General features: G+C 50.1%; 8 protein-coding genes across 9 annotated transcripts; 6 read left to right on the top strand and 2 right to left on the bottom strand.

Moving 5' to 3' along the window:
• The first annotated feature begins 2,843 nt into the window (after positions 1-2,843).
• Positions 2,844-4,685, top strand: LOC9656349 (5' exonuclease Apollo). Its single transcript, XM_002974144.2, has 4 exons — positions 2,844-3,130; positions 3,216-3,424; positions 3,479-3,586; positions 3,663-4,685. Exons 1-4 carry the CDS (start codon positions 2,851-2,853, stop codon positions 4,311-4,313), a joined length of 1,248 nt encoding a protein of 415 aa, XP_002974190.1. The 5' UTR covers positions 2,844-2,850; the 3' UTR covers positions 4,314-4,685.
• Positions 4,316-5,960, bottom strand: LOC9657363 (serine/threonine-protein kinase PCRK2). 2 transcript variants are annotated; one of them, XM_024678984.1, is made up of 4 exons: positions 5,439-5,960; positions 5,074-5,334; positions 4,900-5,022; positions 4,316-4,836 (listed from the first exon to the last, which is right to left on the bottom strand). In XM_024678984.1, the coding sequence occupies exons 1-4, from the start codon at positions 5,832-5,834 to the stop codon at positions 4,345-4,347; spliced, it is 1,272 nt and encodes a 423-aa protein (XP_024534752.1). In that variant the 5' UTR covers positions 5,835-5,960; the 3' UTR covers positions 4,316-4,344. The 2 variants fall into 2 exon arrangements, with proteins under 2 accessions (XP_024534752.1, XP_024534751.1); XM_024678983.1 differs by having other exon boundaries at positions 4,900-5,334.
• A 145-nt stretch (positions 5,961-6,105) lies between these two features.
• LOC9657362 (probable calcium-binding protein CML10) lies at positions 6,106-6,806 on the top strand. The gene has a single exon (XM_002974143.2). The coding sequence runs from the start codon at positions 6,159-6,161 to the stop codon at positions 6,705-6,707; it is 549 nt and encodes a 182-aa protein (XP_002974189.2). The 5' UTR covers positions 6,106-6,158; the 3' UTR covers positions 6,708-6,806.
• Positions 6,807-6,873: 67 nt separating this feature from the next.
• Positions 6,874-9,002, top strand: LOC9657361 (dnaJ protein P58IPK homolog B). The gene is made up of 10 exons (XM_002974142.2): positions 6,874-7,052; positions 7,106-7,186; positions 7,237-7,402; positions 7,454-7,652; positions 7,707-7,867; positions 7,921-8,014; positions 8,069-8,281; positions 8,336-8,413; positions 8,466-8,684; positions 8,739-9,002. The coding sequence occupies exons 1-10, from the start codon at positions 6,947-6,949 to the stop codon at positions 8,913-8,915; spliced, it is 1,494 nt and encodes a 497-aa protein (XP_002974188.2). The 5' UTR covers positions 6,874-6,946; the 3' UTR covers positions 8,916-9,002.
• Positions 9,003-10,118: 1,116 nt separating this feature from the next.
• On the top strand, positions 10,119-11,436 carry LOC112347681 (peroxidase 15-like). The gene is made up of 3 exons (XM_024678985.1): positions 10,119-10,390; positions 10,470-10,661; positions 10,741-11,436. Exons 1-3 carry the CDS (start codon positions 10,187-10,189, stop codon positions 11,305-11,307), a joined length of 963 nt encoding a protein of 320 aa, XP_024534753.1. The 5' UTR covers positions 10,119-10,186; the 3' UTR covers positions 11,308-11,436.
• Positions 11,437-11,490: 54 nt separating this feature from the next.
• Positions 11,491-13,101, top strand: LOC9657106. Its single transcript, XM_002974141.2, has 4 exons — positions 11,491-12,230; positions 12,336-12,480; positions 12,540-12,644; positions 12,697-13,101. Exons 1-4 carry the CDS (start codon positions 12,126-12,128, stop codon positions 12,900-12,902), a joined length of 561 nt encoding a protein of 186 aa, XP_002974187.1. The 5' UTR covers positions 11,491-12,125; the 3' UTR covers positions 12,903-13,101.
• A 138-nt stretch (positions 13,102-13,239) lies between these two features.
• Positions 13,240-14,214, top strand: LOC9656348 (peptide methionine sulfoxide reductase B5). The gene is made up of 3 exons (XM_002974140.2): positions 13,240-13,392; positions 13,669-13,825; positions 13,994-14,214. The coding sequence occupies exons 1-3, from the start codon at positions 13,298-13,300 to the stop codon at positions 14,153-14,155; spliced, it is 414 nt and encodes a 137-aa protein (XP_002974186.1). The 5' UTR covers positions 13,240-13,297; the 3' UTR covers positions 14,156-14,214.
• LOC9657105 (ABC transporter G family member 17) lies at positions 14,205-17,415 on the bottom strand. The gene is made up of 3 exons (XM_024678986.1): positions 16,209-17,415; positions 15,875-16,143; positions 14,205-15,821 (listed from the first exon to the last, which is right to left on the bottom strand). Exons 1-3 carry the CDS (start codon positions 16,758-16,760, stop codon positions 14,216-14,218), a joined length of 2,427 nt encoding a protein of 808 aa, XP_024534754.1. The 5' UTR covers positions 16,761-17,415; the 3' UTR covers positions 14,205-14,215.
• Between the last annotated feature and the right edge of the window lie 1,392 nt (positions 17,416-18,807).

Raw genomic sequence — 18,807 nt, 5'->3', positions numbered from 1 at the left:
AGGATAATCTTGTGACTCCTTTATTGTTTTAGAGTCTACATCTTTCCCGTGATCCCAACTATAGTTGTTTATCACAACTACGTTAGCCCGTTTGCTGCGTCAAACGCTCATCTGGATCACATCCTCAGCTCTCTGAGGAGACCTTATACTGTTCCCAAGATCCCAAAGTCGTTCCATTATTGGCCCTTTTCTATTCACCACATTGTGCCCAAGTTCACGCATGAACTTGAGTGGAGAGCCATGTCCTCTCGACATGCTACTCCTCCAGGATAGGCCCACTCCTAGGACCTTCCGATGCCAACATCAATGGTGATATACTTGAGCACCAATAAAATTCAGACTAAGGAACAGCTCCAATACCAAATTGTAAGCAACTAAATTTTCCATTCTACTTTAGTCACTTAACCACACCTCCAACCACTTGGAGGAGTCTCACTCACAACCTCCATAAGTCCTATTTTAGACTTGGGCTTGCTAGCCCCGAAAATGGCATCCCCGCCACTCAACCTTTGCACTTGATCCAAGTGCTCCACGTGTCCAATCCCCTGACCGACACCCCAAGGTACCACCGACATATCAGCCCATTACGCTAAGGCCATGCCCCTTTACCTTGGTCACACCGCTAGTCTAACACCACCTGCATCACAGCCCCATCTCTCAAGGGCTGGGCCATCCGTCCATAAGTGATCATTCTAGATCCACTCCTTAGCATCCTTAGGATGCCCACAGACATGGGGAATAGCCTTCCCTAATATCCCTTTTCCGGTCTTCACCAAGTCCCTTTTTGCCCATGGCCGTGTTTGCCAACACTGCCACTGGATCGAGGCCCACAGGCCCGACCACTAAGTCCCACAGTCCTCTGGGACTTCCTCACCACTCGACTGTATCCTTGGTCACTACACCGGAGGACTACTCCTCCTCCTCTCCACAGTCTGGGCTTTTGGGACAACATTTCGGAACACCGTAGCCCTATACAGGCCTCATGGGTACTCTCCCCGCCTTTCACCTTTAGGTGCTCTAGCCATGGGCTTAGAGCGAGGTTCCGTTGAGCCACGACAGGTATCCAAGTAGGTAGTGCCACCCACACTTGGACTGGGAGCATCGGCCAGTCAATCTCCCGAGGGAACTAGAGCCGGCTCTTGAACACTTCACCAAGCTACCCCGCTTGTCGGTTCGTGTTCACTCTAGTCTTGGACTTCCCAGTGGGCAGCTCATCACCCAACACTGGGTCCGGCCTTCCTGGGCCAAACTAGCCTTTCCTGGCCAAACTGGCTCCACTGCAGTCCTCCCCCTACTATACTTTTGGAGCTCACCAAACCCCCTAGGGTCTGGGAGACAAACGCTTTGGGCTTTCACCCTCTCAGGCTCGAACTCGGACTCGGCCTCAGACTCGGACTCGGACTCGGACTCGGACTTGGATTCGGACTCGGACTCGGACTCGGACTCGGCCTCGGTCTCGGTCTCGGTCCTAATCTCGGTCTCGGTCTCGGTCCCGGTCTCGGTCTTGGTCCCGGTCTCGACTTCGGACTCCATCTCGGGTCCATCTCGGACTCCATCTCGGGTCCATCTCGGACTCCATCTCAAACTCCACCTCGGACTCCATCTCGGGTCCTTCTCGGACTCCATCTCGGACTCCATCTCAGGTCCATCTCGGGTCCATCTTGAGTCCATCTCGGACTCCATCTCAGACTCCATCTCGGGTCCATCTCAGGTCCATCTCGGACTCCATCTCGGACTCCATCTCGGGTCCATCTCGGACTCCATCTTGGACTCCATCTCGGGTCCATCTCGGGTCCATCGGAGCCTTGCTTATTGGTTGCCTCGTACTTGCTCCTCGAGCCCTTTGTTGGGAGTTCCACTCCCTCTCTCGACTTTCCAAGTCGGAGCTTTTAGTCCAAACGTGTTATGCTCGTTTGGCTTTCGCTTCGGCCACTACCACGTGGCACCCTTTCTGGCTCCACTTTGAGGCCTAGGGATTTTGTGTCTCACAGTTTAAAACCAAAGTCAAGAAAGTCTCAAAAAATCCACTTTTAAAGAGATGATTGTGAAGTATATAAACTTTTAACATTTAAATTAAGATGGTTATTTGCCATTTTTTTTGTATATATATGTCATAAATGTATAGAGTTTCATTAATACTTCACCATATAAACTCATGTATGGTCATGATTTAATGTAGTTGAGTTTACTTTCATGATTGCTACAAGCTGCCAATATTAAGTATAAGTGAGATAACAATAACATTACAACTCCCATCATCATTTACTTACAAAGTATAATATAAATGACTTGGTGTTAGTCCATTTTCCTAATTTTAAAATATGTGATTTGTCTAAAAGGCTCAATGGAAGGGATTATATTGGGTGTTATGGCAAATTAAATTGCAAGTTTATAAGATTTGGCATGACATTTAACAAGTTGATCCTCTAAAAATTATACATATGTAATGGTTAAAACATTTTGTATAAAAGGAGTAAGAATAACTAACACCATATATAGATTCATTAGTGCCTTTTCTTGATATTCCTTTAAATTCTAACCTATTAACTAAAAAATCTTAATTGCTTTTCATCCTTTGAAGACAAGGATGATATGAAGTTTAAATGTACAATTACAATGTTGTATATTAATATTATGATATGCACATTATTTATACTCTATTTCCACACTCATATAATTAAATAACTTATAAATTTTGAAATAACTGAATAAAAAAATAACTAAAAAAAGTTAATTTTTATAATTTAAAATTATCTAATTTTATCATCTACTTTTCAAGGATTTTATTTTAAAATAAACTGAAAGTTAATCATTGAATCTTGTGCCCTAGCCCTAAAGGCGCGGAGAGGAATGCGAAGGCGGTTTGTGGTGGACGAGTGGAGGAGCCCCAGCGATGCCTACTTCCTCACGCATTTGCACGCTGATCACACTGAGGGCCTGTCTGCGGATTGGTGCCGCGGCCCTCTCTACTGCTCGCAGGTAACCGCCATGCTCCTCCTCGCCAGATTCAAGGGCTTCAATCCCGCCCTGCTCCACATTCTCGACCTCGGGACTCCAACGCTCGTCTCTTCCAACAATGCTGCAGATTCCTTGCTAGAAGTCACGGCGATCGACGCCGATCACTGCCCTGGTAAGTCTTGATCCTAAGATTTTCGAGAGCTCTTGAATTTCTTTGGAACTTCTATGTTACATTCTCTTCGTTTTTGTCCATGCAGGAGCTGTGATGTATGTGTTCCATGGAGAGTTTGGGTGCGTCTTGCATACCGGGGACTTTCGATGGAATAACGATCGATGCACGCTGGAGGAGAGGAAAGAGGCTCTCAGAGAAGCTATCGGTGGAGCTCAGGTGGATTTTCTCTACCTTGACAACACATTTTGCAACCCGCTCTTCTGCTTTCCATCCAGGAACGCCGCTGCGACTAGAGTAAGTGGACGGGCTCAATCGATTGAGTGAGAAAACAAAGAAACGATCTTCCAGGTCATTGAGCTCATACGAGGCCACCCGGAGAAAGATATCGTGATTGGAATCGACAACCTTGGGAAGGAAGAGCTTTTGCTCTCCATTGCTCAAGCTTTGGAAACGAAAGTACGTACTCATACTTTCTTCTATTTTCCTGGGAATGAGTTGGCTAACATTCTTTTCTGCTGGTTTTTCTTTCTAGATCTGTGTGTGGCCACAACGGTTGAAAACAATGCACTTGCTACAGCTCCCGGATGTTTTCACGACCGACACTTCCATCACACGGATCCGGGCCGTTCCACGCTGCAGCGTCTCCACCCGGAGCCTAAAGCTCTTGAACGAGATTCGCCCGACTCTGGGAATCCTTCCAACCGGCTGCTTATGCCTGTGCAATCCATCCTCCGGACGAAAGCCGAAGCCAAAGCTGCTGTGCTCCGAAAGCTGCTACAAATCCCGGGAAAGAACCAGCGACAACCAAGCTGCTGACGCTTCTTCGCGGCTGATTAACGTCGTCCCGTACTCGCTTCATTGCTGCTTCTCCGAGGCCAGAGACTTTGTCGACCTTATCCGTCCAAAATCAGTGCTGGGAATCGTCAAATCTTCCACAGACTACAGCATTAATCCCATCCAACTTCTTTCCGGGTGCCAAGCGACAACGTCAACCACGGCAGCGTCACTTCGTGAAGGTCCACGCGTGCTACTGGATACCCGGCCCGACCTGGATTGTAGCCACAAGCTGCGAGATCTGCTTCAAGTCCGCTGCTCCTCTACCAAGCTACGACGTCGCAAAAACCTTTCCAGGAGGCGTCAAAGGCTACACGGACGTGGCGCTAAGCTGTACGAAGAAGGCTGAAAGTTGTGGACCAAACTCTGGATCAAGCTTCTCAAGTCTTCACAAGCTTCGGCACCGTGAACATCTTCCACACCGAGAGCTTCTCTCTGGTCACTCCGGGGTCCGAATGAAACTTCTCCAACTTCTGGGGAGTGTTTTCCTTGCACTCGGTGCCGTCGCCATCTGGAACCGGGATCGCAAGCACCTGCTTGAGGCCCTCCACGAGCTCGCTCATCTTCGGTCGTGCCTTTGGCTGCCTCGTGAGGCAGCTTGCCGCGAGGCTCGCCATCTTTTGAGCCGCTTGGAGAGGGTAGTGGCCTTCGAGGCTCGGGTCCATGATAAGGTGGAACTTCCGGCTTGTAGAAATGTAAGGCTTGACCCATTCCAAGAGCCGCTGCTCGTTCTTTGGGCGATTTTTGTCGAGAGCTTTCCTTCCCGTGAGCAGCTCCAGCAAAACCACGCCAAAGCTCCAGACGTCACTCTTGGCTGTGAGGTGACCAGTGTGGACGTACTCTGGAGCCGCATAGCCTACAGTTCCCACAACCTGTTCATCCATCCATCAAAGATCAACAGCAAGTTGAAAAGGAACCGATGTATGTCAACTCACAGCGGTCGTAACGTGACTATCACCGCCCTCGGGCCCAAGCCTTGCGAGCCCGAAATCGGATAGCTTTGGGCCAAACGAATCATCCAAAAGAATGTTTGACGTCTTGAAGTCGCGATAAATAATCTGCTTGAGCAGGAAAAAGAGTGAAAACACTGACTTGGACAAGTCATGTACCTGGATTTGTAGCTCCTCGTGAAGATATGCCAGTCCACGAGCAGTACCCAGCGCGATTTTAACTCGGGCCTCCCACGGAAGAACCGGGGGCCCTCTCCTGAAAAGATGGCCTTCGAGACTCCCCTTGGGCATAAACTCGTACACGAGTAGCATTTGAACGCCTCGAGGATCGTCTTCCAGGCAGTAGCCGATGAGCTTCACCAAGTTGGGATCGTCGACGACTCCCAAGTATCTAATCTCCGAGAGCCATTCCTTGTGTCCCTGGACGAAGAACACGCTTAAGTTACTAGGCCTATGACTTTGAAACCCATGAAGAACAGAGAAAGAAATTCTAGGAACGTGGAGATGGCGATCGAGCAATGTACCTGCAATCCCTTGCCATTGAGCTGCTTCACCGCCACTTCTACCTTGGACTCGGTGCCGTCGGTCCTGTTGACCTTGATGAATCCCTTGTAGACGCAGCCGAATCCACCCTCGCCCAGCCAATGCGTGCGGTGGAAATTCCTCGTCGCCGCCTTGAGCTCCGCGAACGAAAAGACCTTGAGCTCGTTCTGGCGCATCGAGGAGCTGAGCAGGAAATTCGAGGCCGGAGACCCTTGGCCGCTGCCGCTGGCGTCCGTCTGGGAATTCGCCTCGGAGCCGGAGCGCCGGGCGTTATCGGGATTGGATCCGCCGCTGGAGGAGAGGTTCCAGATCGATTTCCTGCTCCTGGCTTCCGGCCGCTTGTCGCCGCCGCTGTGGGAGAACCTGATGCACTTCATCGCTGCCTGGCCGCGCGCGCTAGCGACGATCGCTCATCGATGTGAAGAACCCTAATCGGATCCAGCCAAGAAACGAACAAAGCGAATTCTCTGACCTGGTTTTCTCTTTCCTCCCGTGCTAGTCGCGTTTCGCGTGCATTAAGCGCCGCAAATCCTGTGAATATTCCAAAAGCATATACTCTGTATATTCTACTCTTCCTAGAATTTTGGGAGATATATTCTTTGGCGCGTTAACTAACGTTTCGAATTTTATGCGCCTCCTTTTCTTTTAAGGCTTATAACGCGGAGTAGGGTTCTTGCTTTTGGAGTGTGAGAGAGATCGCAATGATGAAGTTCTATCGATCGCTCAGGGGGAAGAAATCTGGTAGGGATTCTCCAGTGGCGAGCATTGCCGCCGAGGCTACTGTTCCATCGCCGGCTAGGTCCATTGATCAACGCGCCAAGGAGCTAGAACAGGTTTTCAGGTCGATCGACACCGACGGGGATGGAAGGATCTGCCTGGAGGAGCTCCGCGCGATGCTCAGACTGATAGGGAATGCTAATCCCGACGACACGGAGCTGCTGGGGCTGCTCAGGGCGATCGACTCCGACGGCGACGGCTTCATCAGCCTGGAGGAATTCCTCCGCGCCAATGACGAGGGCGGCAGCTCCGCCGGCGATCTCCGGGCCGCATTCCAGGTCTTCGACATCGATGGAAATGGATTCATCTCGGCGGACGAGCTCCACTGCGTGCTCCAGAAAATGGGCGACAAGATCACCAAATCCGAGTGCCGGAGGATGATCAAGGGCGTCGACTCGGACGGCAATGGCCTGGTGGATTTCGAGGAGTTTCGGATCATGATGGCGCCATCGCAAGATTCGCTACAGCAATGAGGGCGAGCGAGCGAGCGAGCGAGCGAAGAACCCTAAAAAAGGATCCTCTGCCTGTCTCTGTCCCTTTTTTTTCTTGAAAATATATCGCATACTGTTACACATCATATGCTCCAATCCTGTCTAGCCACCTCAGCGCAATATACACGTGGACCAGTAACATGAAACCTCATTGTCATTTTTGATCTCTAGGGCAAGGCCGCTCTGGCCTAGAAATATGCGTTGATTCAAGGCGCCGCGCGATGAGGATTGCTTGCGACAGGCATCGTCAGCTCATGATCTCCTTCGCGCCAATCGTGCTGCTGGTATCGGCAATCAATCTTCTGGGAGTTTTTGCCTCCAATGCGGGTAAGATTTTTCTCCAGCTCGCGCTTGCAGTGATTTCTTTTCTTCCTTCTCAGGATCTTACTTGAAATCTGGAGATGAGTCGTTCTCCAATCGAGAGTACTTTGCGGCTATACGGCACTACACTTCATTCATAGGTAGCGGAAATTTCGTGGCTTTGTCCAACTGAAGTTTTGTGTTCTCTTAGAGATTGATCCCGATGCGTCGATCGGATATTCGAAGAGAGCAGCAGCATACATTCAGCAAAAACGGTACAAAGACGCGTTGCGTGATCTCGATAAGCTGGTGGACATCGATCCAAGCTACGTGAATGGGTATTTGCAACGAAGCCAAGTTCTTCGCCAGACTTGCGAGTAAGATTTCCAGTCAGTTATCGAGAGTTTGTGCAAAGACTCGACATGTAGGTTGGATGAGGCTGAGAGTGTTGTTTCTAAGGCGCTGGGTATGAAACCAGGGCATGCGGGTGCTAAGAAGGAGCTCTCTATGGTAACTCAAGCAAAAGACGCGCTGAAGCAAGTCGAGAGTAGCTATGAAAACAACGATTTCACAAAAGCGGAAGAACACTTGGAAGTTCTTTTATCGCTTTCTCCTGATTGCTCAAAGGTTGGTATAGATGTCATGGCAGAGTTTTGGTAAAAGCGTATTGTTGCTTTGCAGGCGAGATTTTTAAGAGCAAGGATTCTCCTGAAAAAGAAAGACTATGCAGGTGTTGTGGGAGAGACAGGATTTATACTCAAGGAGAATGAAGACGACTTGGATGCTTTGCTTCTTCGTGGGCAAGCTTACTACTATCTCTCGGACTTCGACGTGGCCACCAGGTATGTTCTTTTAGTTTTGTTGTTGAGCAAGAACTAACGTTTATGCCTTCTAGACATTATCAGAAGGGTTTGCGCCTTGATCCCGAACACAGCAGCTTGAAGAAGGAGTATTTCAAGCTGAAAAATCTTTTAAAGAAGACAAAGAATGTGAGTGCATGCCTTTTCTTCTGCTTCGTTTACATTGTTGCTGTTTCATTTCAGGCCGAAGATCTTTTTGAAAAAGGGAAATTTCGCAAGGCAGTTGAACAATATAATGAGGCTTTATCACTGGATCCCGAACATGAGACGCAGAGCTTTGTTCTGTATCTAGGACTATGCAAAACACTTGTTAAGCTCGGTCGTGGTAAGGAGGCTCTGCCAGCCTGTTCGTCGGCATTGAAAATTGATGGCGAACATGCGGAAGCTTTGCTTCAGGTTTGTTTGTGAATTATTGGTTGCGATGCTCTATCCGACTGTCCGCGATTGCAGAGTGGGGAAGCCAAAATTCTAGTAGAGGACTGGGAAGGGGCAATGTCAGATTTTAAAACATCGTTTCATAAATCTCAGGTACCACTTAAGGTGAAATAAACGAAGCGGAACCTTGAATTCATCTTTGCAGAGCCAAAGCGCCAGAGAAGGGCTTCACAGAGCTGAAAAAGGCTTGAAACTCAGTAAGCGGAGAAACTGGTACGAGATTTTGGGTGTAGAAACGACTGCCAGTGCTGCTGACATAAAAAGAGCGTACAAGAAGTTGGCATTGCAGTGGCATCCGGACAAAAATGTAGATAACAAGGAGGAAGCTGAGCGTAAGTTTCAGGATATTGCTGCAGCATATGAAGTAAGCAATCTTTTTTCTTCGTTTTTCTTACTAAGTACGTAGCACCTCCTCTAGGTTCTCGGGGACGAAGACAAACGAACGCGATATGACCGGGGAGAGGACGAGGAACCGCAGATGGGGGGTCCGGGATTTAATCCATTTGGCGGGGGTGGAGGTGGAAGTGGAAGTGGATTCACTTTCACATTCGAGGGTGGCTTCCCCGGCGGTGGAGGTTTTGGCTTTAATTTTTGACACAGCACTGACTCAAAGGATTCGTGCAAAGTGTATCAACCAAGCCTGTGACAGGAATGAATGAAAGTTGTGACATCTTCACTGGTAGAACAGGTCTTTTCGCTTGGCTCTCTGTGCTTTTCATTGTTGTTCTCACTCGAAACGAGGTTTGTTTCTCTGTTAGCAAACGATGCGGGCGCTCCGGGATGCCTGGTAACATCTGTATCTTGTTCTTCCTTTCTGGTTGTGATTCCCGTGTTTGATCTTGATTTCTCCAGGACAAGAAGAAGAAAAAGAAGAATATTGTATTGGCCCCGCTGTCCTCAATTTTACGTTTATCAAAACTGCAGAGAACGTGAACATCCACCAGACACGACTCAACGGGACCCCTTCGAGTTGGTATCTATCTAATTGACCTTTCATCTGCTCAGATTTTCGAGTGCTATGCGTTCGGTTCAAATGTCCATGTACGTAGAGACTAGAGGGGTAAGCGGGCTCTTATATAGGCGTGTCTGCGGCTGATACACTCGTTGAGTTGGCAGGATTTTTCAGCGTAATGACGTCTTCCTTGATAATCGAGGTCCGACATTTCTCTATAGTACAAAAACCCGGTTTTCTATTCTTCATGTGAGCCATGCTTGGACGTAACAGGCGCAAGGAGATGTTTCTATTCTCTTGTGCCTGCCAGAAAGAAGGAAAGATAACACTTTTGAAGCCAAGGAAGTCAATGCTCGCTTTACAGGCTACCTCAGCAACTAATTCAATGCTTTGGCTATGGCCAGCACGTTCTGCTACAGGATATGGCACGTAAAGTTTCTACCAGGTACGCGCTATGTATCACGCTTGTGTTATTTGTACTGACCGGGTCTTCCTATCAGAGGCGTAGATCTTGAGCTTTCTTTGGTGGTGGATGGTCGTAGAGGCTGTCAGAAAGAAAAGCGACTGTCCCTGATTGTTTTGGAAGAGAAGACTGCCCTTCGGTGCAACATCAGCATCATTGGTTGGTACAGGTTCTTTTTACGGCTTCATGGTAGCACATTTTTGGGTAAATGATTGGTTTTCCCATCGATTCAAGGAACTGACCTTCTTTTGTAGCAGGAAAGGATGCAAAAAAAAATGTTAAAGTCGTCAAACCATTCCAGACAGCGCTCTCGACGCAGTTGACACTAGTTGACAGCATACCGAGATAAGTTCCTCGACGCATCGTAAAATGTCTGGTATATATACTCTCTACTCCTTGGGAGTAGCCGGGAAGCAGAGCGGCTGAGTTTAGTGCTCAAGACTGTTCCAATATGGCTCGCTACGAAGTACTTGCAACGTTGCTGCTTACAATCCTTTTCCGGCGATCCGTCGCTCAGCTCAGTCCCTCTTTCTACAACTCGTCTTGCCCCACCGTAGAGACCGTCGTGACAAATACTCTCCAGCAGGCAATGCAGAGCGATGTTCGAATTGCTGCCTCGCTTCTCCGGATGCATTTCCACGACTGCTTCGTAAATGTAAGTATTGAATTTAATTTCTCTCCTTTTGGTCCAGAATTCCTCTGTCTCCTTCTGACTCGTCCTCTGCCCCCCGCAGGGCTGCGATGCGTCATCTCTCCTGGACGACACTGCGAATTTCACAGGGGAGAAAACGGCAGCTCCAAACAACGCCTCGCTCCGAGGCTTCGATGTCATCGACCAGATTAAGTCGCAGGTTGACAGCGTCTGCAACAACACCGTCTCCTGTGCCGACATCCTCGCCATCGCAGCCAAGGCGGCAGTAGTCCTGGTCAGTACTCTAACCCGAATCCATTTCACGAAATCACAAACTCTTAACCCCCGCACCTTCTCTTCTTTCTTTTTCCCAGAGCGGAGGACCATCCTGGACGGTCCAGCTGGGAAGGCGAGACAGCACCACAGCAAACTTCTCCCTCGCGCAGGCCAACATCCCGCCGCCAACATCCACGAACGCTCAGCTCATTGCGGCGTACCAGAATGTGGGGCTCTCGACGCTGGACATGGTGGTCTTGTCCGGCGCGCACACCTTCGGCCGGGCTCGCTGCACCACTTTCTCCAACAGGCTCTTCAACTTCAGCAACGGGCAGCCCGATCCCCGGATCAACTCAACGTACCTGCCGACCCTCCAGCAGATCTGTCCCAACGGGGGCAACGGCAGCGTGGTGGCCAACTTCGACCCCGTCACCCAGGACACTTTCGACAACCAGTACTACGCCAATGTGCTCAATGGCCAGGTCCTGCTCAACTCGGACGCCGAGCTCCTCAACGGCACCACCGCGGCGCTTGTCAGCAACTTCAGCACCGATCAGACGAGCTTCTTCAACAATTTCGCGGTGTCCATGGTGAACATGGGGAATTTGCAGCCGCTCACCGGCAGCCAGGGCGAGATCCGGAGCAACTGCAGGAGAACCAACTGATTGATCGAACAGTGACAAACCAATCCATGCTTGCGAGCGACGGTCTCTTCTATTCTTTCCCTCCTCCGCGAGATCTGCCGCGAATAAGCTTTGCTTTCGAAAATTTAAATCTGACGAATATTCGCCCGATGCTCTTTTAAACCAAGGCAGCAAGGGATATTCGGGTGAGATGCGTTTAGGGTTAGGGCGCCCCTAAAGGCGAAGCATGGGATGCAGCGCACATCTGGTGTGGCTGGCGGCGGCCACGGCGTGCGAGGTATGCCAGTCATGCAATCCGGACGCCTTCACGGCGCGCGAGGTGTTGGATTTGCTGCTACTGCTGCCGCTGCGGTGGGTCTGTGAATCACTCCAGATTTTCCTCTTGGGCCCATCTACAGCGGCCACAGCTTTCCATGTCGACTGAAGACCGCTCCGCCGGTCTGTGGACTCAATCATGGTGTCTCACAGCTGTGGCATTTTTGCTGGTGTTCTCTCCCCTCTCATTTCTTTTTCGCAATCTCTTTTTTGGCATGGATCGAGCACGATTTTGTGTTTCGGGTCTGGTCGCTACTACCGTTTTGATTCGTGATTCGTCTCTTTCCACTTCGTGCTTGGCATCCTGCCCTGTGATTACAATGATTTTTCCATCTTTTGTTTCCTGTTTGTGTGTGCTGCTTTTATAACTTTCAAGTCTGTTAGCATGTTTGAGCAGAGGAGAGGTAATGCTTTTCTGACAAGACATTGCTTGAGTCTATTCCCTGCTCTTTTAAATGTTGCTGTGATGAGAATCATGTTACCAGAGGCTAGACCAATGCTGGCATTCGACATATAAAACTTCCATGACTCTGAGCAAGCCAACTCGACGCATTATTCATGACAAAGCTTGGTTGTTTTGCAGCGAACGAAGCTCAAAGTTTTATTTTCTAAGTTCCTTTTCATTTAAGGTAAGAAGAAGAATGGCTCTATTCTTCCTCCATTCTTTATTGTATCCTGATATTGTCGCTAATGGTTGATAACTCACAATCTAACTCAGGACTGATTCCTTGCAGGACAAGGACTTGCGACCATGGCTTCAGGCCCACATGGGAAGAACTGTGGTTGCGTCCCCTGCATTGGTGATGGAGGTCTCGCACTCGGCACCTGGTGTTGCTACCAGCACGGCGTCCTCTCCACTGAGATCCAGAGAGCTAAGTGGTAAGTAATGCAATGCAGCAGAGGTGGTACAGTTGCTTACCTCGGTGAAACCATGGCAGGAGTTGCCTCTGGAGCGGCGGGAGCGAAGTTGAAGGCCGCGAGAGTTGGATTCCTCCGCTTGCAGCTGTGGAATGAATACAAAGCACGACACGAGGATGGGCAAAGTAAGCTTTTGCATTGCAGGGAAACGAACTGAAGAGAGAAACTTACTCGCAGGTCGTGCATCCGCATCCGCAACGGTTGCAAACATCGCACGAAGACATTGTCGAAACGGGAGGAGAGAAGCAAACGGCGCAAAAGGATCGAATGAAAAAGAGGAAGAGGATGCTGGAACTCGGAAGGCCAAGCGCGAGAGGAAGCAAAGAGAAACGCAATGTTACTCTCAGCGGAGGAAGCGGAGAATTTATAGGGGGTGGAAGTGACGAGCGACGGACGGAAGGGGTAGCCAAAAAAAAAAAAGGCAGCCGGAAGAAAAAGACCAGTAGAAAAACAGCCAAAAGGAAAATAGACTGAATAAGGAAGGAATTTTTCGAGAGCAAGCAAATAATTTCGACGTGCCTGAGTGCGGGTACTTAAAGCAGGGAACAATACTGCAAATAAAATTTCCCTTTTTACAGGAAAGGCACTGTGAATTGGACTGCCTGTAAGGTGCTGGGTTGATCGCGGGCAGTTTGGTCCCACGCTCGATCCATTGCTCTTCTAGAGACTAGCTACGTAGAACTTCGGCTCCCCCCTTTTAGGGCTCTTGCGGTATAGCGAGAAGCCCTAAAGTTGTGTATTTGCCCTAGAACAGGGGCGAAATATTTTCGTGCGGGCTATGGCGCGGGGGGGAGGCGGCAACAAGAGCGAGGAGGAATGGCGCGCGATCCTCAGCCCGGAGCAATTCCGCGTGCTACGGCGCAAGGGCACAGAGTGAGTTTGGATTTTACTGCCTGGATTGCCTGGGATTTTGCTCGCTGCTTGCTGCGAGGGACTGTAGCTAGTGCTGCTATGGCTGGAGATGGATTGTGTGGCTGTGTGGAGACGAGCTCTGGTCAAGCACTTGCTTGCCACAGCCTTGCGGAATTTCTTTTGGTTTTTTTTCCTTTTTTTTTCTGCTCGCTGTGCTTTGTTGCCAGGGCATTTTGTCTGCCTCTATCCAAGCACGCGATCGTAACTGGATCGTCTTTTTCCAACACCGCATACTAGGTTTGCTGGCACGGGAATCTACAACAAGCACTTTGAGGAGGGTGTCTACGAATGCGCCGGCTGTGGGACACCGCTCTACAAGTCGGATACCAAGTTTGATTCCGGGTGCGGCTGGCCTGCCTTCTTCCAGGGCCTGCCAGGCGCGATCAATCGAAAGGTAAGCACAGCGAGAATTTCTTCCATTTATTCTTCTTGTCGTGGCTTTCTGCTAGTGTTCTCTCGGTTTTTTATTTGGTGTTCTTCTCCTCTGTGGAACTTTCAACTCGATTGTTTTTTTTTTTTTTTTCCTTTTGACGTTTTTTGCTTTTGTGTGTGGCAAATACAGGCTGATGCCGACGGTCGGCGCGTCGAGATAACCTGTGCGGCGTGTGGCGGTCACCTGGGACACGTTTTCAAAGGCGAGGGGTATAGAACACCGACAGACGAGCGTCATTGTGTCAACAGTGTCTCGCTAAAGTTCGCGCCCGGTGACGTTGAAGAAGAATAATGAATTAGTACCAACAAATAAATCATTTCAAGTAAGTCTATCTCTGATTTCGCTTGTTATCTACGTTCGCTGGTTCTTGGAAGCAAATCTAAGCACCAGGTAGAAGAGAAACCTGTAGAAGACCGCCCAGACGAGAAGCATGGCCAGGCAATCCCACTTGTTCCTGGGCTTGTTGATGTCTAACCCCTTGAGAACTTCCTGGTTTGGCAGATAACAGGTACCGTTGATGCTGTTATAGCAAGCAGCGGTCTCGAACTGGTTGTGGAGGAGGCCCTCGTATGGATACTTGATGACGGATATGTAGTGCATCCATATCCAACCCCAGGGGATCAAGCTTCGCTTCACAAAGTAGCCGCAGGTGAGGAAGAAGATGGCGGTGAAGGCAATAACAGCGGAGTAGCCGAGGATATAGTTTGGAACCAGGGCACTGACGAAGACGACCAGCGAGTTAGTCGAGATGAGGGAGGCGTAGAGGATGAGCCAGAAGTAGTAGAAGCCTCGGAAGCCACCTTTGAGGTCCAAGGCCCACCAAGTTATCAGCGTATACGACAGGGCCTGGAATGCAAGGAAAGGCAGATACGTTATAACTCCGGCCATGACGTACGACGAGCAGCGGTACGCGTTGTGTGCCGTCTCTCTGATGAAGATGAACCTCTCCATGATGAAAGCTGGAACGGCGTCGTTGGACGAGAAGAAGAAGAGGCAGACGGTGAAGATGAAGAAGGACATGAGTTTTGTCACGCCTTGCAAGCTGTCGCCGGGGTTGAGGAACATGGTGGCCATCATCACTCCCATCACAGTCAGGACGATCTGCCTCGAAAGAAAGAGCTCCGGTGTTCTCTTGATGAGCCGAAAGTTACGGCCCATGAGAATGAGAACTTCGTTGGACCAGGAGTTTGAAAACTTGCGGCCGGGTATGTCCACCAGACCGCTCCTGTTGGTGTCCGTATCGAAGTCTTCTTCATGGTAGAGCTTCCGATCTGGAATCGGAGTAGCAGGAATGATCTCGGGGACGGATCGTTTACCAGGAACAGTAGCAGCTGTATACGCTGGACCAGGCCGTGGAGTTCTAGCGAACCGGCTTGTTTCAAAAGATGGCCACATAGGAGTCCGCCCGGGTCCCGGTCCCGGTCTCGATGGAGTCCGGAGGCCAATATGCTTTGGAGTAAAAGCAGTTTCTATCATGCCTTTGTAGAAGGAAGCAGCAGTTCCGACACCAATCCAGGGACTCGCGGCCACAGTCGACGTGAACGACTGCTTCACCAGCGAGTGGTCGAAGTCGTCCTCGTCTTCTTCAAAGTACTGGGACGGAGTCATAGGTACCTCAGGAGCTTCCGGGTCGTGCCTGTGGATAGCAGGGGTGCTACAAATGCTACTATTGATCTGGAACGGGCTCTTGATCGGCTTCCAGGTGCCATGCTGCTGTGGAGTCACCCCGGTGCTGGCAAGGTGGATTTTTGGAGTGAGGCCGCAGTCGAGAACGTCCGGCCGGATCCCTGTGAGGTAGTACTCTACCAGCGGGTCCACTCCAGTGGTAGCATGGTCGAACTCTTGGATTATATCCAGCAGGTACTCGATCGGGTTCTCGCCTTTGGGAACCTGCCTCCCCAGGCCTGTGACGTGTCCGTTCAGCCCCTGAGGCGTTCCTTGGTATATCAGCTTTCCCCTGGTGCGCCAAGCCTTGCAATTAACGCAAAGAGAAGTGAAGTACTTTAGTACCTGGCAAGAATTATAAGGTGGTGGAGAAGGTGCTGGATCCTGGAAGAAGGCTGGTGGATCGTAAGGACAACGCTGCTTCCAGCTTTGGCGATGTCGTGGACCCTCTCGATGACGCTGTAAGCGCTGGTGGAGTCCAAGCCGGAGGTTGGCTCGTCGAGGAAGAGCAGGTTTGGTCCGTGGACGATGTCGACTCCGATAGAAACCCGTCTCCTCTCGCCACCGGAAACGCCGCGGTGAGCCTCGTCTCCGATGAAAGTGTTGCGAGCACTCTGGGAGATAAAACGGTTCAGCTCTGAGAGGAAGAACAAGACGACGAAGGACAACTTCCACTCACTGTGAGACCAAGCTGGACGATAAGTTTCTCCACTCGATCGTCCTTCTCCTCTTTGGACATGGACTCCGGGAGCCTCATGTCGGCCGCGAAGCGAAGAGTCTCCCAGACGGTGAGCATCGGGAAGAGCTGGTCGTCTTGCATCACGTAGGCGGACCAGCGCTTGATGAGTGACGGGCTCACTCGTTTCCCGTCGAGCGTTACGATTCCCTGGAGGCTTCCACTCGCAATCCTGCCAGCCAGAGCATCCAGGAACGTCGACTTTCCAGCGCCGCTCGGCCCCATCACCGCAGTGATATGGCCTTTCGGAGCGTAGCCGGTTATGTGCTGGAGCAAATCGACTTGCCGCGTAATCCTTCCGCCACCTTTGCTCTTTTGCTTCTTGACCACCGTGTAGGTGATGTCCTCAAACTCGAGGCCGGTCCCTTTCTCGCGGAGCGGGACTTGCTTGAAGTGCCCGATACTGAGCTGGTTGTCGATGGACATAAGCGAGTGGAGCGTCTGGAGCTCCGATCTCCTTGGTGTCTCTCCTCCTCCTGCCGCCTCGAGATGCATCGTTCCAGATTCCTGCTTCAACCTGAGCTCTCCAAAGTTTTCTTGCTTTGATTTGAGATGGCTTGCACTTTGATGAAGGTAGTAGTACTCACCTCATCTCGACTTCGGACCGTTCTTCCTGCTCGGCCGTATGAAGGAATGCTCTAGGCAAGTTTTATCGCGTGTCAAAGGCTGCCAGAAAGACAGTGGCACAGAGTGAGTGGCTGCGACTTTCCAAAGCACCGAAACGCAGTCCAGCCAGCCATTACAAATTCGTTTAGAGAGAAAACTCCACTCACGGCCAAGCAAGAGGACGGGCCAGTGGCTTGGAGAAATCCGGAAGCAAAGTGACAAAATTGGACAGGGAGTATGACGATTTACTCCAGGTGCAACGGTGGGGACACTCTCATTCTCAGTTCTCATTCCCTCGCCATTTCCGCCAGGATGAAGAGAGAATGGAAATCTTTTCCTTGGAACCAACCGAAGAGAAGATGAAGAGAGAGAACAACACTACGAAACGGCTCGCGGAAAATGGCTTTCAACTGTTACGTACTCGTTGGAAAAGTTCTTACTCTATTCCAGCTCTAGAACTGAAGAAGAAATGTGATCTTTAGAGGGCACTTTGGAGCTGATAGATAGCAGAGAACTTATGGCCCCATGAATCCAAACTCTAAATTGTCCGAGTGGTGCAAAGTCGATTGTTTTCTACGTTCCTGACAATGTTGTTTCTTCTGCGTGCTTTGCAGGGATGGAACAAGCTTGTGTGACCGCGACGTCGCAAGCATGGCCATTTGATTGAGCCACCTTTGTTTCCGGACAGGATTGCTGCGGGACATTTGCTTCGAGAGCGAGCTTGTTTTGGTTGTGTTTGAACCCGTTGGTGAAAGAGAGAAAATCTTCAGAAAAGTCCATGAAGATCTCACTGCCAGGAAACAAAGCAAAGCTCTGTTAACACGTGATCGAGCTTACAGCAGAACTACATCTTTCACTTTATGGTTCATACCAAGGTAACGAATTGCAGGACACCAACTTGGACTGATCATCCCACGCGGTTTTGTCATCCGAATGCTTCGACTGATCATCCCACACGAAGTCATCATCCGAATACTTCCACAGATCACCCCACAGAAGCCAGCATCGCAATGCTTCGACAGATCATCCCACACGACTTTGTCATGATCCGACTCCCTCGCGATCTCACCATCTACAGGCTTCAACTTGCGCCTCTTGTGCATGGGGAGCTCCACCTCGTCAAAATGTATGAACCTGACGCGGGGGTTTCGGGTCCGCCTGAACATGCTGCAGATTGCAGGAACCACATTGCTGCACAGATAGAAGCTGTCGCTGCAAAGCTTCACCACGCTCCCATTTGCGAGCCGCTCCCACCTGTAGAGGTAGAGGTAGTAGCTACACCACAGAAGCAACCCGAAGCAGACATATGCCCCTGCCACAACATCCAATGCTTGATCCAGAAGATTCAGGTGAGAATCCCGCGAAATGCTTGACACAACCGCGATGATCTCCCCTCTCTTTTGGTTTGCATCGCCGCTGGGAGCAACGCCACTGCTTGCATGGGCACACAACATCGAAATACCTCTAAAACATCATCATAACATACCTATACTCTCTGATTTTGGAGAGGTAGCACTTTAAAAACTCGCTTGGCTCCTTAGAACTGTTTACATATTCTTCCTCTAGACCCATGCTTTTGACTGTCCATTTTCTCGTCCAGCATGAGCGTTCCTTGTCTATTATTTCGTCGATGCCCACCATCTTTTTCCTGAAACCCTAAATATAAATATGTAGAGTATTATTGGCCTCAGGCGACACGCGGTGACACGTCCGCTGATCCCAGTTGCACGGCGTGTATCTGGCACCAGGTTACTGGAGGCACCGGATACCGCCACGTGTTTTTTGTACGGCTCTTTTCCTGGCCAAAATCGCGACAACTGTTCCCATTGCTGGGTCCAACACGTGTCGAGTGGATAGAAGGCCGGATAGATATTTCGGCACATCACGCTTTCCATGTGGCATTCGACGTGGAGCGCCGGAATGTGCGTAGAATATG

The sequence above is a fragment of the Selaginella moellendorffii genome, unplaced genomic scaffold (genome assembly GCF_000143415.4).
Source record: "Selaginella moellendorffii unplaced genomic scaffold, v1.0 SELMOscaffold_23, whole genome shotgun sequence".
NCBI lineage: Eukaryota > Viridiplantae > Streptophyta > Lycopodiopsida > Selaginellales > Selaginellaceae > Selaginella > Selaginella moellendorffii.
The sequence above is the reverse complement of the archived record's forward strand: the minus strand, read 5'-3'. Positions and strand labels throughout refer to the sequence as shown.